Source organism: Malaclemys terrapin, chromosome 25 (genome assembly GCF_027887155.1).
Source record: "Malaclemys terrapin pileata isolate rMalTer1 chromosome 25, rMalTer1.hap1, whole genome shotgun sequence".
Taxonomy (NCBI): Eukaryota; Metazoa; Chordata; order Testudines; family Emydidae; genus Malaclemys; species Malaclemys terrapin.
In genome coordinates this window covers 14,379,548-14,404,845 of record NC_071529.1, presented here as the reverse complement: position 1 = coordinate 14,404,845, position 25,298 = coordinate 14,379,548, and the positions used below count along the sequence as shown (strand labels likewise).

General features: G+C 41.6%; 1 protein-coding gene across 3 annotated transcripts; it reads left to right on the top strand.

Annotated features, from left to right (window-relative positions):
- Positions 1 to 1,133: 1,133 nt before the first annotated feature.
- Positions 1,134 to 24,913, top strand: SMARCE1 (SWI/SNF related, matrix associated, actin dependent regulator of chromatin, subfamily e, member 1). Of its 3 annotated transcripts, none has more exons than XM_054014156.1 (11): positions 1,134 to 1,390; positions 5,353 to 5,403; positions 6,484 to 6,527; positions 8,695 to 8,862; positions 11,128 to 11,208; positions 12,432 to 12,563; positions 15,738 to 15,909; positions 19,685 to 19,857; positions 21,114 to 21,215; positions 21,898 to 22,108; positions 22,913 to 24,913. In XM_054014156.1, exons 2-11 carry the CDS (start codon positions 5,397 to 5,399, stop codon positions 23,122 to 23,124), a joined length of 1,302 nt encoding a protein of 433 aa, XP_053870131.1. In that variant the 5' UTR covers positions 1,134 to 1,390; positions 5,353 to 5,396; the 3' UTR covers positions 23,125 to 24,913. The 3 variants fall into 3 exon arrangements, with proteins under 3 accessions (XP_053870131.1, XP_053870132.1, XP_053870133.1); XM_054014157.1 differs by having other exon boundaries at positions 1,135 to 1,390; positions 8,695 to 8,799; XM_054014158.1 differs by lacking the exon at positions 8,695 to 8,862 and having other exon boundaries at positions 1,135 to 1,390.
- The last annotated feature ends 385 nt before the right edge of the window (positions 24,914 to 25,298 follow it).

Genomic DNA, 25,298 nt, shown 5'->3' with positions numbered 1-25,298 from the left:
TGATGTAATGGTGTGAGCCCAAGACTGAAAGCCAGGATTCATGGATGCTAGTCCCACCTCTAACACTAACTGCCACCTGCACTTTTCTCCATGAACTTCTTTACCAACAGCAGGCAAAACCTGGGTAAAATGGTATTTTTCACATTTAAAAAGATTTTTTCTCATAAATGTTCTGATGCTGTAAAAATGCTGGTTTAAAAAGCGCATGCAGCTGATCATAAAATATGTATGTTGGTTCCTTTCGTCTTTTAGTAGCCCAATGCAAGTCATGGATTTATCCCTTGTCCTTGAGCAAGTCTTGATTGTAGCCACAGATTGTGAACCAGTGAGGCCAGGGCCCTTGCCCTTCTATTTGTTTGCAAAAGTGACATTTCTTCAGTGACCAACATCTGCTTTAGACAAACCGTGAAGGCCCAGGAGAAAACGCTGGGTCCTATTTCTGTCAGCACCAAGCCCCCTACCTAGCTTCGGACACTGTAGCAGTGCATGCAAGTAATTCATAGTAACCATGTCCAGCACTGCCTCAGCAGGGGCATCTCCTTTTAGAGTCACAGCTGAGTGGGGCACGCCTTGGGTTATAAAATAACCATATGCTAGTCCCATCCGCTGTAGCGCCTCATAGCACTAAGCCTGTGTGGGGCACAGGGACACCGCCTATTAGCATCACAGCCATGTGTGGGAATGCAGGGCTCGAGGCCGGTCTGGCAGAGCTGTAGCGCCTGCACGCGCTGGGCCCTGAGGCGCAAAGGGGGAGCTGACAGGATCCTAGGAAATGGGGACCCCCAGGGGCAGCGCTCGCAGGCGGGAAATGGCGCCCAAGCCCATTCGCGGCCTTCTCCTCGAGCGACGGCTGCCAGGCGGGAGGCGCGAGGCTAACAGCCGCGAGGGAAAAAAAGGCGCCAAACCCAGCTCCTCCCCCTCCCTCGAGCTGTCCCTGAGGCACGAGACGAACGTACAAGCCGGGCGGGACCAACGCTCCAAACACCACCTCCCCTCCCATCCAGCAGCCGCGCATCACGTGGTCTCTGACCTCCGCCTGATACGTCACTAGGCTCGCCTTGCGTCGCTCCGTTCGCTTTGCGGGTGCCGCACGTCACGTCACGTGGCATGCGTGCCGGCCCGGCGAAGCGGCTCCTCGCTGGGCTTTCTTTACCCGCTCGGCTCTTCAGATTCGCCATAGAATAACCGTCCGTCCCCTGCCCTTATTGTAGACGATAAAAATCCCCGGGTGACGTACGAAGGTGTCTGGCTCGGAATAAACCTGGGGAGGGAGCAAGGGAGCGGGGCCGCTGGGACGCCGTGTGGAAAGTGCTGAGGCGGAAGGGCAGGCGGCTCCCCAGTCGCTCGGTGTGGGTTGGGAACAAAGGGGCCGAGGCCGGCGCTGGAGCGGGTGAGTCTCCGAGGGGCGGCGAGAGGCTGGGCGGTGCGTGGGAGTGGGGCCTCCCCGGCAGGTGCTGGGGCTCGGGCTTCGGCCCCGGGAATCGCAGAGCCACGCGGCCTCTCGGCGGAGCCTGAGCCTCCGAAGGGGGAGGGGGAAGGGCTGAGGGGGAGACGGAGCCGATCCCCCCCCCGCGTACATGGCCATGGCCGGGGGAGAGGGGAGCTACCCCCCCCCACACACACACACCCCTCCATGGGGGAGGGGGGAGCTACCCCCCCACACACACACACCCCTCCATGGGGGAGGGGGGAGCTACCCCCCCCCCACACACACACACCCCTCCATGGGGGAGGGGGGAGCTACCCCCCCACACACACACACCCCTCCATGGGGGAGGGGGGAGCTACCCCCCCCACACACACACACACACCCCTCCATGGGGGAGGGGGGAGCTACCCCCCCACACACACACACCCCTCCATGGGGGAGGGGGGAGCTACCCCCCCCACACACACACACACACCCCTCCATGGGGGAGGGGGGAGCTACCCCCACACACACACACACCCCTCCATGGGGGAGGGGGGAGCTACCCCCCCACACACACACACACCCACCCCTCCATGGGGGAGAGGGGAGCTACCCCCCCACACACACACACCCCTCCATGGGGGAGAGGGGAGCTACCCCCCCACACACACACACCCCTCCATGGGGGAGAGGGGAGCTACCCCCCACACACACACACACCCCTCCATGGGGGAGGGGGGAGCTACCCCCCACACACACACACACCCCTCCATGGGGGAGGGGGGAGCTACCCCCCCCACACACACACACACCGCTCCATGGGGGAGGGGGGAGCTACCCCCCCCACACACACACACACACCCCTCTATGAGGGAGAGGGGAGCTACCCCACACACACACACACACACACGCCCATGGCCAGGGGAGGGGGGAGCTACCCCCCCACACACACACACACCCCTCCATGGGGGAGGGGGGAGCTACCCCCCCCCACACACCCACACCCCTCCATGGGGGAGGGGGGAGCTACCCCCCCCCACACACCCACACCCCTCCATGGGGGAGGGGGGAGCTACCCCCCCACACACACACCCACACCCCTCCATGGGGGAGGGGGGAGCTACCCCCCCACACACACACCCACACCGCTCCATGGGGGAGGGGGGAGCTACCCCCCCCACACACACCCACACCGCTCCATGGGGGAGAGGGGAGCTACCCCCCCACACACACACCCCTCCATGGGGGAGGCGGGAGCTACCCCCCCCACACACACACACACACACCCCTCCATGGGGGAAGGGGGAGCTACCCCCCCACACACACCCACACCGCTCCATGGGGGAGAGGGGAGCTACCCCCACACACACACACACACACCCCTCCATGGGGGAGGCGGGAGCTACCCCCCCCACACACACACACACACACCCCTCCATGGGGGAAGGGGGAGTTTACCCCCACACACACACACCCCTCCATGGGGGAGGGGGAAGTTTACCCCACACACACACACACACACACACACACACACACACCCCTCCATGGGGGAGGGAGGAAAGGCAATCAAAAACATTTCTTGCCCCATCCCCAACATGCATCCCAAAAGTGGTAGAGAAGGAGGCAAGTACTATCTCCCCTAAGCAAGTTCTCCTGCTGTAGTTAGGCATTTTTTGAAGTGGGTCTTATTTTCTAAGGTACCATGTTACTGATTGGAGTAAAACTATCATGATTTGAAACCCTGTGTTTAGAAGTGACATTCATGTGTTTTTATCGCTCGAGTGCTTAGAATCTGCCGCCTCTTAAAAAAAGGGGGGGTGGAATTTGCGTATTACATATTATATTTGTATGTTTAGCACATTCCCTCCCAGTCTCCCCAAAATTGGATGAGTAATGAGATCTTTCTGTTGCTCTGGAGCAGGGTCTCCATTTAAAATTAATATGTGTAAGCATTCTTTTCACTGGACTTTGTTTGGGAATGGCAACTTCTTTAGTAAGGGTTGTCTAGTGTTGTCAACAGTGCAGTCCATCTGTAGGCCTTGGGCATAAAATACTCAAGCATGCATGGAACTTTTATGTGCATAAATAGTCCATTATGTGTGGGGAATAATCACACGTTCAAAATTGAAGCATGTGTTTAGCAGTTTTAGTATTTGATGCCATAAACATTATTAATGTCAGATGCTGAGCGTTTACAGGACTGGACCCAAATCTTGCTCTCTTAAGTCTTCAATAGCTTTAATTCATGAGAGAGGCTAGCAGGATATTGCTGTTATTTTATAGAGCATTTTACATATATGGGTTCACTCCTGCAACCGGTTGCATATGCCCAGCTCTCATTGACCATGACATTACTAGCTCTAATAGGTACATTTGCTTTTTCTGTTACTCTGATGTGCAGTTTAGCCATGTGACAATGTATTACTATGAACTTGTTTATATTTTATAATGTTATTTAGGATACCATATGTGCACACTCCTGCATTCATATCCAGTCTTTGAAGCCAGCCGTATAAGACAAGTGATTGAAATCCAATATATAGTACTGTGATTGATTTTTATTAAAAGCGATGCACAAGTAAAATCTTTACAAGGAAGATCAGACGAACCTTGGATTTCAGTTTCAGAGCTGTTTATTTCATCCTAGTTGTTCATCCCTAAGGGCCAAGCTAGTTCACAGAAAGTTTGTCAGTCACTACAAGAAAATGTAGACCTAGTTTTTGGAAAGTTGTTTTTCTTTCGCTTCAAAGCTGACAAATTTGTGGCTTTACCTGCAATACATGGTTATAATTAGGACTCCTTAAATTAGGTTTTAACCACTAAACAACAGCTTTAATACAAACAGGAGGAAATACTTTTTCACACAGTGCACAATTGACCTGTGGAAATCATTCCCAGGGGATGTTGTGATGGCCAACATATAACTGGCTTAGAAAAAAATGACTAGGTAAATTCATAGAGAATAATCTCATCCATAACTATTATCCAAGATGGTCAGAGATGTAATGCCATGCTTCGGGGCAGCTCTAAAGCTCTGATTTCCAGAAGCCAGGGTGGATCACTCCAAATGCCATGTTCTATATGCTCTCCCTGAAGCTCTGGTACTGACTACTGTTGAAGACAGGATACCTGGCTAGATGGACCATTGGTCTGATCCAGTATGGCCGTTCTTATATTCTTAAACATTAATAAAACACTCCTGATACCAAAAAAAAAAAAAAAGAAATCTGTGTTTATCCAATAAACTGTGGAAAAACATTGGAAATGCTTACTTGTATCTAAGACCTTGTCTACACGGAGCAGTAGTACAGATTATAGGGCTCAGATTTCTAAAGCATACTGACATTAGCTGGTCCATGTAGACCCTGCTGGTGTGTGCTAAAGGTTCCCTTGTGTGCTTTAACATGGTATTCACAAAAAGAACAGGAGTACTTGTGGCACCTTAGAGACTAACAAATTTATTTGAGCATAAGGTTTCGTGGGCTAAAACCCACTTCATCGGATGCATGCAGTGGAAAATACAGTAGGAGGGTGCATGCATCTGATGAAGTGGGTTTTAGCCCACAAAAGCTTATGCTCTAATAAATTTGTTAGTCTCTAAGGTGCCACAAGTACTCCTGTTCTTTTTGCGGATACAGAGTAACACGGCTGCTACTCTGAAACTTAACATGGTATTGTTTGTACTACATTAAAGCACATTAGGGAACATTACACAGATTACTCATTACAGTATATACAAAGAGCTCTCCGCCACCCCCCCCAAACTGATTGGACATATACATAAAACCCCAAAATTGCTAAAAATAACCCCCCCCAAATGAAATTAATAAACCCTAAAAAGTAGATGCTCTAGTTATAATGCTCTTCATTTTAATGGTTCATGAAAATAAAAATTGTTCTGTTTAACAGTCTGACGTTGTGTTGTCTTTTTTGTCTTTCAGAGTTTGAGATATAATGTTAGCGGGCTGAAAATTTATCTACCAAAATGTCAAGTAAGTTTTTGTTTTGTTTTAATTTAACAAGTAAAGATCTGTTTCAGCAGCCTTTACTTATATGAATAATCCCATTGCTGTCACATGAGAAAGGGCTACTGGACCAGGCTCATTTTAAGAGGAACGTTACCATATACAGTAATTATAAGTGAACTACCAATCCGTTGGTACTAGATATTGCCACAGCTCAGAGCCAGGGCTGTGCACTGAGGATTTATTTGTGTCCAAACGATGAAAGAAACACACAAGCATCCTACCTGACCAGCTGCAGAATTGCTCTGTAGCCATTTCTCCAGTCTTAAGGCTGGAATAGTCTCTGCCATCTGGGTACGTCCTCCATAGTGGCAGAAGACCCATCCCATCATGCCTACCTCAGTGGCGTGCGTTGATCACCAATAGAGTTAGGCTTGGGGATTCATACTCCCTTACCATTTGTCCCCACAATTTTCCCCTCCAATGGGCAGGACCTTTCACACCAAGGGACAAGATTTGCTCCATCTTTAGTAAATATAAATTGTGTAAAATTGTAAGCAATTTGGGCTAAATTCTGCACTCAGTTACTCTTGTGCAACTTCTAAATGAAGTAGGAAAAGATATGCTCCCTCTATGCTTTTATTTAATGCCAGCTATATGCTACTGAAAGCCATGAATGAAACCACTTGGGGAGGGGATGATCTGCACAACTGAATGTAAAATTTAGCCTACAGTTGTTTCATCTTAAAGCATACTGTTACATGTCAAGCTCTACATTTCAAATCCATTTTCTTGCCTCTGAAGAAAATCTAGTGGCTAGCACAGGTTTTTTTAATTCTCTTCCTACATTTCTCTCCACCCCAGTACATCTAAATAAAAGGTTAGTAATCTGACACTGGTGTTGCCTTTTTTAAAATGCATCCCTTCTTCTTTCATCCTTTTATTTTTATTTTGTCAATGTAGATTGTAAACTCTTTGGGACGGGGATCATAAGTTTCTTACCAAATTATTGTTGTGTGCCTAGTACACTTTTGGATACCATATGCATAATATATCTGAGTTGTCAGGAAGTTATGTATTTGTATTTGTTTTTGTCTTTTTAAACAGAAAGGCCATCCTATGCCCCACCTCCCACCCCTGCTCCCACAACCGTAAGTATAATGAATTTTCACATTAACACAAATCTAGTAGTCTGGCTTTTAAGACAATAATTTGGTAGTCACAGCTATCAATATTAAAATATTATGAATATAAAACTATTTGCACTGAACTGTTGAAATGACATTCAGCATTTAAATTAAATTGACCTCCGAATTTTAAAAAGTGGTGGGGAAACTGGGATAAGATTCACTCAATACTTAGGGCCAGATCCTTCAAACACTTAAATTTGTGTTTAACTTTACATTGAAGCCAATGGGACTACCTACATGAGTAAAGTTAAATACAGTGGTGAATGTTTCTAGGCTTTGGGCCTGGTATCCATGTATCCATTGTAAATATTCCAATTCGATATAACAGTAAACTAAGCGCTAAGTAGCATACTTAATTCTAAACTTTCTTGCCTCTAAAAGCTTAATGTCGGTCCAAGTTTTGAACATAATTTTTTGTACTTTTTACAGTGAATTTAAATTTGTATGTATAGTTTGTTTTCAGTGGCATTCACACAGTTATGTAGAATTATGCAAACTTTCATTTATATTGGGTCAGAATAATGGAACCCTCATGATGAAAATCTTACTACTCAAATGTATTGAAATCCGTGGCATTTTGTAATGTGAGCATTGTGTGAATAAAGTTTCCTACATAGTATAAGGTAAGTGGTTCCTTTGCAAACAGAAGCAATCTGTTGAGGACTTACCTGGAAAATTTTATTATATGATATCCAATCTTTCTTGACATAATGTGGCCAGGAAAGCATCTGAAAATATGTTTATACTTCTATAACAACTTGCATCCGATGACAGGAACACTCTACAAATTTAAACATCACAATGCTTTGTGATTGGGGCGTGGGCGGGAGTATTATCCGCATTTTATAGAAGAGTAAACAGGCACAAGTGAAATGGCTTGCAAAAGAAAATGTCGATAGACTTTTTAATTATATTAGTGCTCCTAGGATCTACTTTTTTCCCAGTTCTGTAGACGGTGACTACAAAATAGGAAATATGTAATGTTTTTTTATTATTAAACCAAAGTCCACATTTAAAGAGGTTGGGGAGCAGGAAATATATATTTGATGTCAACAAAATTTGTAAACTTTCCCATATAAATTTGCGGGCTAAGACTATTTTTGCATTAGTGTGCCAGTTGGGTGACAGCTTGAGTCCAAAGTTTTATTTAAAATTTTTTTTTTTTTTACTCTGCAAATACCTTACTTGGTTTTATATTAATGTTCAGATGTGACAGGCCCTGATCCTGCAATCAGTTCTGTGCATGCAGGTCCCTGCATATGTGTGGAACACCATTGATTTCAGTGGGGCTCTCCATGAATGCCGTGTTTGTTTATTCATGTTCATTTTTAGATGTGCTACTTTCTTTAGTCAAATAAGCAAGTATTTTTTAAAGAGTGATCTCAGATGTGCAATTAGCAATGTGTGATTTGATGAGATAACTACAAAAAATGTATCTAACATGTATATTCCATTGCAGCGGTTCTCCAGTTCTTTAATTCTGCAGACTACTTCATAAGGGAAAGATACCTCTATGGATCACCACCTCTTCCAGCCATCTAATCAAATCCCCTGGTACCCCCTGGTGCATAATTCCTAAAACATTTAATTTTGCAGGAATGGCTTCATACGCCATTGTTGGTCCACAGATTGCACTGTCCTGCTACTATCAGTATCAAGGGTTTTTTTTTACGTTTTTGATCAATAGCCTGTGCTTCCATTGGTGCATATAATGAATGATGGCATTGGTGATTTCCACATAATCATGTGGACTGTAGTGCTTTGTATGTTAAATTCTTTTGTTTCGTTGGATACTAGATTCTTCCTGAATTGTTTGGCCACTTATGAAAAGTTTGCAAACTTTAACAGCCATAAGCAGGATGTATGGCACACTTATGTTAAAAGTTTGCACGCCTGATAATAAAACATCAGATGACAGTGGTAACACGTTCAGCTAAAAATCCTGTTTCCTGAACAGGTTTCTATTGGAATACTTCACATGTTGAGAGGAAACCAACTGCTACACCTCATTTGCTTGTTTAAATTCTAGTTGTTTTTGCATGCCATATTGCAGATCATTTTCATTTCTGTGTTTTCCTCGTTTGAGCTCATTTCTCATTCGTGTTTTTGTCTCATTTGTTTCCATCAGCAAATGCCCAGCACACCAGGGTTTGTGGGATACAATCCATACAGCCATCTGGCCTACAACAACTACAGGCTGGGAGGGAACCCGGGCACCAACAGCCGGGTCACGGTAGGAGAATCAACTATTACATCATCCGGCAAACAACAGGAATTGACCAGAAATGGCTTTAGAGTTAGGTTCTTCTGAATCTTGGCTGCTGCCACTTTTATAAAGAGAGAAAATTAACACTGATTTTTTCCCCCCATCTTCTCCCCTCTCCTACCTCCCCCCTTTCATTGTGAAGCCTTGTACTGGAGAATAAGCTTCTGTGTAATAGATCGAGAGAGATCTATTATTCCCATCTGAGATTGCGAAAGTCTTTCTTTTTGGAATTCCATGGCTTGAAGCCTCCATGATCACTGCACGTTTAAGGAAAGAACCTTAAGTATGGGTGTGGTTTATATTTTCCTCTTGGAGGGAGGGAATTATAAATTTTATTGAGATTATAGGCATGAAACGAGAGGAAAGTCAAGTTCCAAACTAGAAATTGTAACTGGTGATTACATCGCACAACCCATGTTTCTATTTTCCATTCCCGTCTTACTTTGTATGGTTAGTATCAGATCTCCAGATTCAACAGTGACCTCTCCAACCAAATGAGTGGTGTCGATAAAATATGAGGGAGCCTGCTTTCTGTCCTCTATGGCTGGATGAAATGTGGGTGCTTTGTAGACCCTTTAAGGAATACTTGGCATAAAGTGAGAGGAAATGTACTGATATGGGGCACCTCTGAGCTTGAGTGAAGATGCAGAACACGATTCACATACAGGCAAGAAAGAAAATGAAACTTTTAAATGCACACTTTACAGTTTTTACATTTAATATTAGGTGAAGACATACAGTATTCTTTTAAATTATTAAAAATTAAAATCATTTTTATATTATGTAATTTCTTTCTGAGGGTATAAAATTTATCTACACAACTTCTAGCCTCTTCAGAATGTAATACAAATAAGAATTTGTCAGTTAATCCAGAGATGTTGCTGTTTAATTCAGTATACCTTTTTAAACTCCGTAAATTCAGCTTGTTTAATAAGGTGCCTAAAGAAAAGACCCCTTGCCCTGTAGTGAAGGTATGAGCTGGCGTTTGATTGAACGTAGTGTCTGAACTTACATTTGTTACTGAATACATGAATAGGTTAGATTTGTCAGAATTTTCATTGTTTCTGTATGTCATAAGCATATACAGCTTTCTCTGCCATGCATATGTCAATATGTATGGTATCTTTAAATTCCTGTTAATTTAAAAGCATTAAACAGTTTCAGTTAATGTTTTTCAAATCCATCTCTGTGTGTATATATGTATACATTTGGTAATGCATACACCTCATGTACATTATAACTCTATGCAAGTATGTATGCATTGTTTCATAGAACTTCATAAATGTAGTGAAACATAAAAATATCCAGATTAAAAATACTGAAAGCAAAAACACTGAACATTTAACCTTCTTGGCCATTTTCAAGTGTGGAACCGCAGTCCACAATCCTGCTAATACTTATTTGAGTCTGATTAATTTTAGATATGAAAATAATCCCATGGAACTGCTCACTGGTGTTTGCAGGATTGGGGCCTTTAGAATCTACAGCTGTTACAAACTATATGATGTCAGTATACTATTCCAGGAGGAACAAACCTTGTCTTGTTATAAATGCACTGTTTTTAACTGAGATGGTGTGTAGATGGAAGAGAACAGAAGAATAAGTGGATGCTACAGCTTTCAATCAATAACAATTACTGTTTAGTGTCTTTTTTTTTTTAAGTGCAGGCAACGTGCTTGGCATTGTACAAACCTAAAGGAAGACAAGGTCTCTCAAGGAGCTCACAATCTAATTTGGACAAGAACAATACAATTCGGACACAAATGATGCACAGGTTGAGGGATCAGTCTCATAGGGATTTTTTTTTAATATTTGGATTGACTCCCAAGTTCCCATTGAAAGATTTCGTGGAAGAAGTGTATTTCTGAGATGGATTGAATGAAAGAATGTATAGATAATTTCCTGCTCTTTCATACTTTCTCCTTATCCTTTTCCCAGTAGTAATTTCTTTAGTTGTCAGAGCAGGTACCATAACAGTGATTCTCATCAAAATTGAGGAAAACAAACTGTTGGGACTGGTGAGCAGAAGCAAATTTGTAGACTCTCTTTTGGTTTTGAGAAAACTGTCCCCTTTTGGACTTTTATTGAGTAACCTTTTTCAAACTAATACTTGGACAAATACATTTGGGGTCGGGGGAGGGGGAATTTTGCAAATTATTATGAGGACCAGTTATAGTACCTGTACATGTATTTAATATACAAGAGTATCTATATTTCCAGACTACTGTGTATTGAAATTGCCTAGTTTTCATGTTAAGAAATGGATTTATCCATTTTGTTTTTGTTTTTTTATAGGCTTCCTCTGGTATTACAATTCCCAAACCCCCGAAGCCACCAGATAAGCCTCTGATGCCCTACATGAGGTACAGCAGGAAGGTGGGTACACAGTGTTTTGGATCTAGGTTGAATAAGTAGCATTAGAGGTTAAGTTTATGCCAACAATTGATTAGTTATTTTAGTTCCAACTTCTAAACTCTGTTAAATTCTAACAACCTGCAGAGTTTACTCTATTCATAAAAGGAATTTTAAAACACAGTTGCTTTCCCCATCAGAGTAACACCAACAATGGTTTAACCATATGGTAGCCACCTTCTAGGAAAACAAAATTATCCCCCAAACAAAAGGTCAGCACCCTCTATTTTCCTGTGTGGCGTTTTGTTTTTTTATCTACAGGGTTAGGGGAGGGGAAATTAAGATTTTTCTTTGAAATGGTTATTAACTACCGTTGTCCCTGCTGTCAAGGATCCACGTATTGTCAGCACTTCCTCTGTATAGAAAGTGCTCATTGTGGCATAGTATGATGCTGTAGCTAGACTTGAAGAGTAGCAGTGGGAGAAATGTGTGTGGTCACCTACTAACCTGTAGCACTACTTCATTATTCTGTGAACTGTTTGAGAGGCAATGGGAAATTGAATATTGCGAAGAGTCTGGAATCTGATTCTGCATGGGAAGGGCGTGTGATACAGTTTCAAGGAGTGGGTGAGCCAGAAGGAAATATACATGCCTTCCTGTTTCTGGTAAAGTGTTTTTACCAGCAGCCTGAATTAAGCCAACAGCCCTCCCACCCTCATATCTGGTATTCCTAATCACACATAGCAAGTAATAACACTGACAGCTTGCTTTTTTTATATAAAGTTAAAACTGGGTTTTGATGGAATCAGAACTTGTTGGAATTGAAAGTGATCAATATGACTGAAAACTTCTTGAATACACGAAGGTCCAAGTTCTGATCTTAAAAGTTCAATGCACATTGTCATGTGTCTGAACATAAATGTTGCTTGATGTGTTTGCATGGTAATATGTTTAATTTTTTCCCAGTGATACAGTGATGTGCATTTTGGAATAGAATTCACAGGTTTCAGGGCAAGATTCACAACTGAAGCTGATGTCAATAAATCTGGCTGTTGCCAGTTTCAATAGATGACTGTACTACTGTCTTCCTGCCCCAAAAAGTAATCACTGGAGGTAGCCAGACTTTTACTTAATATAGCTTGGTTTTATAGTGATCTTTTCTTAGTATTCTTTCAGATGATACCATAAAACATTTAATTTGGAAGTGTTTGCATGTCAGTAGTAAAGCGCCAGCTGTTTCTGTTAAGGTCTGGGATCAAGTGAAGGCATCCAACCCTGACTTGAAGTTATGGGAAATTGGCAAGATCATTGGTGGGATGTGGCGAGATCTCACTGATGAGGAGAAACAAGAGTACTTGAATGAATATGAAGCAGAAAAGGTAAAGGGATGAAATCTTTAGTTATTAATGCTGATTCTTTCATCTTATGCCCCTGGCACCACTGTCATAGAAGAGTTAAGCTTGTTCCCCAGTGCAGCAAGATAGTTAAGCATGTGCCCAACTTTAAGCACATGAGTAGTCCCATTGAAGTTAATAGAGTATTCTCACGCTCTAAGTTAAGCATATGCTTAAGTACCTTCCTGAATTAGGGCCTTGTAACATTTCACAGTACATATAAATAGAAAATAACTTCTTAGGTCATCTAGTCCTTTCTAGGATTGTTCCCCACAATATGTCTTCCATCCTGTGGTGTTTGATGGTTTTTATTCTAGAAACTACCCTGAGAATCAAATTTCATCTTTCCTATATGGTGGCTTGTGTATGTCATTTACTAAGCTCTGTATATACTGATAAGCCTCTTGATCATAATCGTATGTCAACAAGGACTTCAGTTTTTAGACCCTACTCAAAATGAAATGTTTATATTGAATAGGAATTTTAACTGAGTGGACTTGATTTTTTCCACACCAAAATCCTCTTTCAAAACTGATTCTCTGTAGCTTCAGCTGGTCAGTTATGAATATGTGTGTAAGAATTGGTTTCCATGGTACAGCCTTGCAAAATTTTACTCTGCCAGAATGTTGTTTTTGTTGTTTTTTTGATGGGCAAGTAAAATATCACTAGTTTTTCATTATTGATCATCATGGCAAAGGGCAATAATATATTTTCTGTCCGTGCTGATAGTTTTAAAGAGTTTTGCAAGGCTGCTACAGTCATAGATATCCACAGCTATGTAGGACAATTACAAGCTGTTTGTTTGACATCTCTTGTGTTGTGTTAAAATTGCAGCATCTGAGGTCATAGGTCACCTGGTCAAATAGGTGCTTAGAACTGTTTTCATCCAAAGTGCCACCTTTCTGTTTTTAAAGAACAGAAGCATTATTTTAAATTAGGGTTCTGCCATTTGAAGGAAAATCAAGGATTCCTACTTTAACTCAATAAAAAGGACTAATTTAGTAAAAGTTAAAGACACCTTTGGGTACATACAGCAGTATCGTACAGTGTAACTGACCTTTAATACAGAGCATCTCAAAACAAATGAAAGGCTGTACTCAAAAAATGTAGTTATCAATGATTTGCTGTCAGACTGGGAGGGGGTATCTATACCAGGGGTCAGTCCTGGGTCCGGAACTATTAAATATTTTCATTAATGACTTGAATAATGGAGTGGAGTGGAAAGTATGCTTAAGTATTTGCAGATGACACCCAGCTGGGAAGGGTTGCAAGTACTTTGGAGGACAGGGAAGGAATTCAAAACAACTTTGACAAATTGGAGAACTGAATTCGACCAAGATAAGTGCAAAGTACTACACTTAGGAAAGAAAAATCAAATGCACAACTGCAAAATGGGAATAAATAGCTAGGCGGTAGTACTGCAGAATATTATGTGGGGATTATAGTAGTTGACAAATTGCATATGAGTCAACAATGTGATGCAGTTGCAAAAAAGGATATCATTCTGGGGTGTATTAAGAGGAGTGTTATATGTAAAACCTGGGAGGCGATTGTCTCACACTACTTGGGACTGATGAGGCCTCAGCTGGAGTACTGTGTCGAATTCTAGACACCGCTCTTTAGGAAAGATGTGCACAAATTGAAGAGAGTCCAAAGGAGAGCAACGAAAACAATAAAAGGTTTAGAAAACCTGACCTACGAGAGAGGTTAAATGGGCTGGACATGTTTAGTCTTGAAAACAGAAGACTGGGGAGGGGAGAGGCTTATAAGTTTTCAAATATATTAAGCGTTAGAGGACTGTGATCAATTGTTCTCCCACGTCCACTGAATGTAGGACAAGTAGTAATGGGCTTAATCTGCAGCAAGAGAGACTTATCAAGAAAAACTTTCTATCTGACCTAACTAAGCTCTGGAATAGGTTTGCAAGGAAAATTGTGGAATCCCCATCATTGGAGATTTTTAAGAACAAACACCTGTCGGGGTAGCCTAGATTTACTTGATCCTGCCTCAGTGCAGGGGGCTGGACTTGATGACTTCCCTTCCAGCCCTACATTTCTGTGGTTCTGTGAAAATGTTTATTTTGAGTTTTTAAAGCAAGGTTTAAAAGTGAGATTTAAAGAAGTGGTTGAAATGGTCAGTCGATCAATGCAGGCAGGTGGAGTGATACAATTCTGCTACCTGAAGTGAGAAAATAGACTGTCTGGATCACCCCTAGCCACGTGTAGGGAGGGACTGAAGAACACAATAAAAGAATGAAAAGTGGGATTTTTAATACATGATGATGGAATTGACAAAAATAAAAAATGGTTCTGTCCTGTCCTGGAGGAAATGATAAGCAGGCTCTGAGATAAGAGGTATTGGGGGGGAGGGAGGAGAGGACATCAGGATCAAGGTTAACTCTCAGGATTTTTAGATGTGTAAAGTAGTTGGAAGTGATAGCATTGGAAACATGGGATGTCTCTACAGTAGTTATAGACAAAACAAAGAATTGCTTGCAAGCTTTAATCTTTAATCATAGCAGTGAGGATAGCATTAGACTTCCCAGAATTAAATTCTTCTTGACTCTTGTGTGTAGGTGCCCCACCACCACTCAGATTAGTAGTGCACCCTAAATCAAGAGCAAGATGAAAGAGGTTTGTGTAATTCTTTCCCCTACAGAGAATTCTTTCTCAGGAATCTGGCTGGTGGGTCTTGCCCACATGCTTAGAGTCTAAGTGATCGCTATATTTGGGGTTGGGAATGAATTTTCCTCTAGATCAGATTGTCAGAGACTCTGGGATTTTTTGCCTTCCTCGGTAGCATGGGTTGCTTGCTGATTTAAATTAGATTAAATGATGGATTCTCTATAACTTGAAATCTTCGAATCAAGATCTGAGGACTTCAGTAACTCAGCCAAAGGCTCTGAGTCTATTGCAGGAGTGCAAGGGGGAGGTTCCATGGCCTGTGATGTGCAGGAGATCAACTAGATGATTGCAATGGTCCCTTCTGGCCTTAGTCTCTGAGTGCATGTACCTAAAAGAGAAATGCGTTAGAAAGGGAGGCAAATCGTTTATACCAAATTGTCCTTTTGGATATTTGACCGATGTCAATAAGCAAAACAGGGCTGCCAGGATACAATAGATAGTTTTTATTGAAATAAAAACATCTGTCAAATTTCAGATAGAGTACAATGAATCCATGAAGGCCTACCATAACTCGCCAGCTTACCTTGCCTACATCAACGCAAAGAGTCGGGCTGAGGCTGCGTTAGAGGAAGAAAGCCGACAAAGGCAATCACGCATGGAGAAAGGTGAACCCTATATGAGCATCCAGCCAGCAGAAGACCCAGATGGTAAGCAGAGAGGAGATTTGTACACACTTTTGGTGAGGTATATTTTTACCTTAGGACATAAAATCTAGAGTAAGTTTCAGGCAGCTGTTTTGTTTATTCCCTTGGTATTGAAAACTGTTAATATTTCACTGACTTACTCCTGGACTATAATGGGAAACACTCGCACACCATGTAACAAAGAAAATACTAAATGTGTAACTTTAGTACTAAACTTCCAGAATCCTCTTACCTCAAACTACAAGTGAAGGTGACACAACTGTTCTTCTTAACCTTAAGACTGAATTGACCACCAGGAGCCAGGCTACTCTTAAAACGTTCTTGTAAACGTTGTGGGTTGCACCCCTGTTAAAAATATTTTCAAAATACCTGTTTCAGACTTGACAAGTTGATGGTTATTTGTGGTTTAGGCTACAATTTTGCTAAAAATTTCCATTCTAAATTGCCCAGCAGAGATGCAGGGGTTAAAAAATGTAGCTTTCACTACAGCAACATACACAAGACTGGGAGCAAGCTCATGCTGCAGCTACTGTCCCAGTCTGATCATTGTAACCTTGTGCATGGGGTTGCAGTGCCACTCAGGTTTTGTCCCATTTGCCTCTCCGGAAATGGAAATGGAGGAGCTGATGGGTCAAATTTGATTGGCTTTGCAATCTAGCATATGAACCAGGTGGCAACACTTGATTTGGGGGCCTAATCGTATTTATTTTTTACAGCCATTTCTAAAAGATTTAACTGACTTTTTATTCAAATTCACATTTTCTGTGATCTCAGTGACAAAATCCATAGACCTATTTGTAGTCTGTGTAGTACTTTATACTTCATAGGGCTCCACCAGTCCTACTTGAATGAAATGTTGTACTTTAATAATAGTTGCAGCAGGTAGTTCTGGCAGACTCTACTTAATTGTTGTCTTTCGACTTATTCCATATGGTGATTGAACACACCTAAGCAGCTGAACTTAAAAAGGCTTCTGTCAACTTCTCAACACACAGTGCAACTTAATGAAGAAATTGTCAAAACATTTTCTCTAATTGAAAGGAAATACCACTTTGGCATCCATATCTAACCCAATGAGAAAAGTCACACAAAGATATTGTCAATTTCAGTTTTTAAAATGATGCTAAAAGGCTGACTGTTGAAATCTGAGGATGAAAAATGCAGCCAGGCAATGACACCTCCTCTTCTCCCTCCTCACCCCCAAACAAGCACAGCCATGAGATAATTCCCATGGTAAATAGCACTTTCCGCTGTGTGCAGTATAAGCTGTGCAAAACACATGAATGTGCCTGGGATTTTTTAGCAATTGGCATTTCACAGCCTACTGTTCAACCTGATTATACCTCGGTCAAATTCAACTCCGATATAACCAGGGACAACTCCCACTGAAGTGGGTTATACTTGTTTGTCAAGTGTGAACTTGGTCCACCATTTGACAGCATAGAAAGGGACTTGCAATCTCACACTGAAATCACATATTGACGATTGTAGTTTTCTAATGGTAGAAGGCTCTTTAGTCTAGAAGATGAAACTATAACAAGATCCAGTGGTTGGAAGCTGAAGCTAGACCAATTCAGAGTAGGAATTAAGCACTTTTTAAATTTTTTTAACAGCAAGGGTAGTAAAACAATAGAGAATCGACCACATACAAATTTCAGTCAGTTGAAGTCTAAATCAGGATTGGATGGCTTTCTAAAAGATGTGTTCTGGTGCGAAAACCAGACGTTATGGGCTTCTTTCAGGAATCACTTGGTGCAATTCTAAGTCTGATGATTATAAAGGTCCCTGTTTGCCTGAAAATCGCGGAAATAACTCTTTGCCACATTTCCTACTATTTTCCACTTTATTTTTATTTTCAAATTAATCTAATACTTTATACATCCCAAATGTGAAACTGTTGTTGTTGTTTTTTTTTTTTCTTCCAGAAAAGCAATATTCAGTCTGACGAGTTTCAATCAAAATTGGCCTTCTCAATAATACTTTCTGGCATAACAGAATTTATTTTTAATTTTTCCCCTCCAGTTTTGTGAAGAGTGGAGCAACAATCTCCACATGTATCCCATAACTGGGAAAGTTGTGTAACATAAGAAACAGAACTTAGATGTTTAAAGGAGATGGGGAAAGATTTTTTCAGTGATGACCGTGAAGATAGAAAATGAAAGCATAGGAGGACTCTCATCCCTTAAAGCTTAGGAACCTCTTTGATATTACAGTGATGGGACTATTGAAAACACGACGGGCATGTTGTCATGAAAACTTAGTGTGTGGCAAGCTGGAGTGGGAATGTAGCTCAGCTAGCCTGCAGTCTTAACTGTCCTTGTGGATGCTGCTGAGACACATTAGCAGTTTGTCAATGTGCTTTGAGCTAATCCATTTTGAAACAGGAATAGATCATAGTGCATTAATGAATTGATAATGCGCATCAGCTGTTTCCAAACAGACATCAGACTGTGGCAGGCTAGTGCAGGGTAGACTGACCCATTTGGTTGCCCTGAACTAAACATTCCTGTAGAGAAATCCTAAAATAAGAGAGAACCAGCTTAATAATCTTGGAGATTTTTTTTTTTTCTGGTGTGGTCTCAAAATGTTGTTCTGCTTTTTAAAGTGAATATCTAGTACATTCAGTAATATTTGGTTAATACAACAGTTTCACAAACCGGGCCGGCTCCAGGGTTTTGGCCGCCCCAAGCAGCCAAAAAAAAAAAGCCGCGAACGCGATCTGTGGCGGCAATTCGGCGGGAGGTCCTTCGCTCCGAGGTGGAGTGAGGGACCATCCGCCGAATTGCCGCCAAATACCTGGACGTGCCGCCCCTCTTCGGAGCGGCCGCCCCAAGCATCTGCTTGACAAGCTGGTGCCTGGAGCTGGCCCTGTTCACAAATAGTTACATGTAATCCTCAGAATAACATCTGCCTAAACTCCTATTTTGCCACATAGCTAAAGCTCCATTTTAATTAAGGAAAAAATTTCTTTGGTCTGTCCTATACCTTTTGGGGTAGTTCTTCTACAAACGTATCAGAAAAAGGCAGTTCGTCATAGGCTTGAGACCAAACCTTTCTCTGGTATTTTCTTCTCCTCCCTTAAGAAGCTTGTAGGAGACTAGCACTTGACATTTGTTAACCTATAACTTTCTTCTAATGCATGTTTATCTCAATTTTTTTTCCAGCAAGTGATTTTTGCTAATGAATTGCTTGGCTTCTGTGAACAAACTTAGAGTAGGTTTTGTTAGTACGGCTTTTTTACATTAGGGCCTGAGTGGCTGAGCGTCTGCCATTTCTGTTTACTTCAGTTGGTGCTGCAGGTGCTCAGCCCTTTAGGTTTGAGGCACAAAGATTACTTTCGTTGAACTCTCGTCTGTGTTTTAATGAGGAATTTATTGTAGTGAGCACCAGAAATTGTGAAGTTTTATTATCAGAGTTTGAATAATCAGTGTGTTTATCTCTCTTGTTCTTGACAAATTAAAAGTAGTGCGTTGGCATAGGCACTGATAATTGCTGTTTAAAGAGAATAGATCAGTTTGTAGCAGTGTGTGGGATCTGGCTAAAATCATAGCTCCCATGCTCTGCTGTCTCCCAGCCCATAAAATACTGTGTCTCCAAACTGAGTTTGTTTGATTATTTTACTGCTCTGTAATTCTAGTATTTTTGTACATAAACGTATTCATGGTGTCATGGCAGCAGTTTTGTTCCTGGTTGAATTGAAAACTGCCATGTATTTTAAGGATACATTTTAATGAGACTTGCCGCTTGACTTGTCTAATTTGTTAAATTGTTGTTTCAGATTATGATGATGGATTTTCTATGAAGCACACAGCTACAGCCCGCTTCCAAAGGAACCACCGTCTGATTAGTGAGATACTGAGTGAAAGTGTGGTACCAGACGTCCGCTCCGTTGTCACTACAGCTAGAATGCAAGTTCTCAAACGTCAAGTTCAGTCCTTAATGGTTCATCAGGTAAATATTTCAGAGTGGTAGCTGTGTTAGTCTGTATTGGCAAAAAGAACAAGGAGTACTTGTGGCACCTTAGAGACTAACAAATGTATTTGGGCATAAGCTTTCGTGGGCTAAAACTCATGCATCCGATGAAGTGAGTTTTAGCCCACAAAAGCTTATGCCCAAATACATTTGTTAGTCTCTAAGGTGCCACAAGTACTCCGCATCAGGTAAATATTAATTACCTAAAACTTATTAAATATAATGGTTCTGGGCTGTACTCCAAGTTTAAAATAATTTGGATCACGTACATGAATGTACTTGTTAAAGTGTCAGTACTCTTCATGCCCCAGATAACTAACCTCTCCCTGGCTTTTTGAGAGGAGCAAGGGATAAGTCCAAACTTCTGTGATTCCCATGCATCATACAAAATTGTGACATTGTATCTATTAAAGGATATAATGCAGTGATTTAAGAGGTGTCGATTAACCTCTTACTTATACATCATGTCACAGTCCTCTGCAGTTATATATCCCTTCAACATGTAAAGAAAAGCTTTTGATTTAAAGGTATTGGTGCAGTTATGACTTTCAATAGCTTGTTACCTATAGCTATGTATTTGTTAGTGGCCCTCTTTTTAATGTGATCAATCTCCCCCTTTTTAACATTTGTAACTGAAAATTAAAAGCATAAGTGAGTATCTAATAACTCACATTTAAGACACGTTTCAGTTAACTTCAACAGATTCCTGTATGTGTATACCAATTGAAAAGAAAAGGCAGATTGATCTATATTGTACGTGTATGTATATACATAACACTTGGGCAAATTAGGCAGAGACAAGAAAGAGTGAAGATTTCTTTTTAAATTGCAAAAGAAGGGAAAATGTGTTGCATCCGATTTCCTTCTCCCATTTAATCTCCATTTGTATTGTACTAACGCATATAATGCGCTAGGCACTGTAAATGTATAGAAAGACCTAGATTGCAAGCTCTTCAGGTCAAGCACCTATCATCTTATGCCTAGAACTCCTTAGGGCACAATATAATTTATCCAATTTCTTTATGGTTTCTTATTACTACGACTTGGGGATGGGGGCTTCCCTCATTTGCACATTTGAGCTGTTGAGCATCAAATCAGGAAAGTCAGATTCCATCATAAGGGTGAGATGGATATAAAAAAATTGATCTACATTGTTTGTATGCATCAAAGCATTTTATCCAGTATTTGGTATATTTGAGTATTAAGTTTCATAACTCACTTACTTTCATTTTTAGCGAAAACTGGAAGCCGAGCTCCTGCAAATAGAAGAGCGCCACCAGGAAAAGAAGAGGAAGTTCTTGGAAAGCACAGAATCCTTTAACAATGAACTGAAGAGGGTACAGCTTTAAAATGTTCTCTCTCCTTCTAGGACACTACTTGTTGCACATTATTCAAAAAGAGTCCTCTGCCCAGCTTCTGTCTAGCTCTTTTAAATATAGAGGGTTCATGTTCTAGAATATCTTTTTGTGGTGCCCCAGAGCTATAGAATGCAGCGAGTCTTGGCCAGAGGGCTTCCATGTCCCTTGGTGATTCTAGGCTTCTGCAATGGCCCACCGGGGTTATTGGCAGCCAGCATAATTAAAAGCAGCCTTCAGACTGATCTAATTGAAGCCAAGGAGATCAGCACTGTGCTCCCAAGGTCAAGAGATGGCAAAGATGGTTTAAAGCCACCTTTGCGTGCACGCTTCTCAAATGCACGGTGTAGTCCTTGAATAGAGCTGAGAATCGAGGCCTACATTGATTTTCCGTTCTTGCTGCATAGTCTTATCCCAGATCTCGGAGAGAACTGATCGTCTATAGCTGCGGGAGCTCTCCATTTTACATTCTTAAACTTAGCAAACCAAGGTGCAACCATTGTCCCATGCAGCACTACTAAACTCCGAATGAGGTTTTCCTCTGTGTTATGTTCCAAAATGCATTCTTAATGCACAAGATACCTGCTTTGCCTGACACCAAAAGGCCAAACGTAGAGAGCAAAGTACTGGATTAACAAAAGGACTTTTCTCTTGTGATTGCTAGTTATGCAGTTTGAAGGTGGAGGTGGACATGGAAAAAATAGCAGCTGAAATTGCTCAGGCTGAGGAACAGGCCCGCAAGAGGCAAGAGGAAAGGGAAAAGGAAGCCGTGGAACAAGCTGAACGCAGTCAGACCAATGCAGCACCTGAGGCAGAGCAAGCCGTTAACAAGGCGGAGGAGAAGAAGGAAGAAGAGAGCGCTCCCATGGAGACCGGTAACTGCACGTGAAGGCTGGCTTCGGAATTCTCTGACCTCAATAGAACAAGCAGGAAGGGCCATAACCAATTTTAGGCTTTTTTTCACCTTTAAAAAACCTCCATTTTGAAAAGGGGGAAAAAGAATAGCAACAAACACAGTCTATTGTGCAGGATGCCTGGTGCACCCAGCAGAAGAGGTTTGATTTCCAAACCTTCCCTAAATCTCCCCTTATCTTTTAGTCATTAATGTAGATTGAAACAAACCAGGACATTTTCACTGCACCTGGGAAGGAGGAGAGGGAGCTCTCCCTCTGCTTTTAGCAGACATGGGAAAGCTGCACTTCCCTGGCTGTGCCTGTCTACTTTAACCTTTGCTTACCTCCCCCACTGTCAGATTTCCTTTCCAATCCAAAAGTGGTGGCACCAGTGGAAGAATTAGATATTGTAAGCATGACTGCATCATTTTGAACCACAGCTTGTTGTCATAACAGTTGGGGTAGGTGAGTGTGGTAGGGAAGTTGGAGTTCTATTGCTCAATTTTCTTTTTTTATTTGTGGCTAGCATTCTTCTTAGGGTTAGAGGCTGCAGGGTACTTCTAAGAAGTAGTGTGGAAGGTACCTTGTATATTCATGCATGTTTTATGGGATTTTTTCCAGAGCAGTAACTACTAAACATTTCTAAACAATGTAAATTATTGATATCAAATAGAAATGTCAGTGATATCTTTGATACTTTCTCCCCCGTAGCTTTCTAGCTCCTAAAATGTATTTGCATTGCCAACTATACTGGTGTAAATGACACTGAGAAATGTCTTCTTCCAGAGGAGGCTCACCCAGAAGAAACTACAGAGAACCAGCAGAACGGTGAAGAAGGAACATCCACACCAGAAGATAAGGAGAGTGGCCAGGAAGGGGTTGACAGTACTGCAGAGGAAGGAACTAGTGATAGTAACACTGGTTCAGAGAGCAATAGCGCAACAGTTGAGGAGCCTCCAGCAGACCCTGCCCCTGAGGATAGTGAGAAGAAAGAATAAATATTGGTTTATTCCATGTCTCTTCTTAACAAGTATTGTTTTGAGTTTAAAATGTGCTGTGCTCTTTTTTTTTTATCTTCCTTGTCCAGATCATTTGTCACCAAAGGATACTGGGCATTAACTACTCGATTATCATAATGTATCAATACCAGCATGGCCAACCTAAAGGGGCCTTTAGGGGTGAGGAATGTCTTAATAGTAACCTACAAAGGAAAAGACAGTATTTGTGTCCTTAACCATTGCTCTATGATAGATAGAAAGATAGTATCCTTCATGGGCTGGGTTTTCTCTCTCTCTCCTCCCCCTTCCCCTTCCACCCCCCAAGTTAATGATTTTTACATAAGAAATATCAGGTAACTACTCTGTCCTAACTAGGAATTCCTTCAATGACTGGTGTGGCATCCCCTCCCGTTCAGCTGACGATTGGGTAAAGTACAGATTGGGTTTGACCTTTTGTGAGGGTCACCAAACCATTCCAGTTCTCTGCCTTAGCCTCAGGTGTTTTCCTCCAAATCCATCATCTTGGTTATCATAAAGGAGTACTAAATATGTACCCAGGGAGTTGATAACTCAACCCTAGATGCTAATGAAGTTGCATTGAATTGGCTGTTGGGGAAACTTTTGTTTGAAGCATTTGTACTCACTTCTATACAATAAACACTGGTTGGCATTAACATTTTTAGATGTTCTAGTGCAGTTTGCATTGGTGTAAACCAAGAAACTCCACTGGTTCCAGGCCATAATAGCGAGATCAGACCTCTTATTGCATAAGCCCCTCCACGGTTTGTTTTGTTTTTGCTTTGTTTCTCTCTCTCTCTCTCTCTCAAACTAAAAACTAACTTAAATTCCTCTGGCTAAAATAATGGATTTGTCTTTCAGGTAGTTGTCATGTTGTTATCCATATGCCAGGAAAAGAGCAGGAAGTGTGTTAGAAGGGATAAAAGCGCAGCAGCATGGCATGTATTGCCACTTTGCTTTGCTTTTATAGCTGCCTCCCTTTTTTGCCAAGTGCAGTAAGTGCCAAGTCCTTCAGCCTTTGCTCACTGAAAACTTGCCTTTAAATCTACGAAGAGCTTTCTTCAATAAGGGCTGCAGGACTTGGTCCTAATTCTTCTGTGTGGTCTCTGCGCTCTCTTGTACAGTAACTGTTTCACAAGAGAGAAAAGGCAGGTTATTCTTGTATGCTCTGAAGTGTCATGTGCACATTTCCAAATGATCAGAAGCTCGATCTGCTTCCAATGCTATTACTGTGGTTATGGTATGCCTCAGGGCTGTTTTATGTAATGTGGGATTCGTATCCGCATCAGTCCTTGTTCATCTATGCTCTTTGATCCCTTTGTTCAATACAAACGATTTTATTCAAAGGTGTGGCAAAATATAAAGCAAGGGAATACTTAAACAGCATATTTCTTGCCCTCCCATGCTGACTCTGTTGTAAACGCAGAACGAACAGTAACAAATAGACACCTCCCTTGACATGAGCTTTCAAAATCTCTAGCAGTTTCAAAACATGAAAATTCTGTTGTCCCCCACCCCAAACAACCACCCCTTCCAAATAAAATGCTCCTTACCTTTTGATAAAATTAAGGCAGACACCAGACATTTCATGACTTTTTCCAGCTAAAAGAGACCACATGATGCATTTGCTTCATGTAAACTCTAGTATGTTTTTACTGAATAGTAGTATTTCTGATGGTGTGTTCTCTTTAAAAACAAAATAAAACCCTTTTGGTCTTTTTTTTAAATGTTCTAAACATAATAAAATGGAACGTGTTTTTTTAAAAAAAAATCTGCATCGGTCTGTGTTATCTGTCTATGAAGACATTGACTATACAAAGACCTCCTCTCCCCCCCTCTCCCTCCAGCATGTCTCCCTTTTAAATCAGAGATGAAGTAAAATTTCAAGTCCACTATACACAAGCCTCATTTCTGTAGTATATTAAATACAAAAAGTTATTCTGCAATAATACTTGTTTTTGAGTGGGTTTGGGTTTTTGTATTTGCTCTTGTCCTAAGAGCTTACATGCCAGATATCTCTGAAAAGAATTCTGATCGTGTCTTCCAATTTAAACCACTGAACACAAAAGATTTGAAATGGAAATGCCATAAGGAGCAGCTGACTTTTGATCTTTTTGCATATAAACATTTAACTCTCCTTGACTGATTTGAAATAA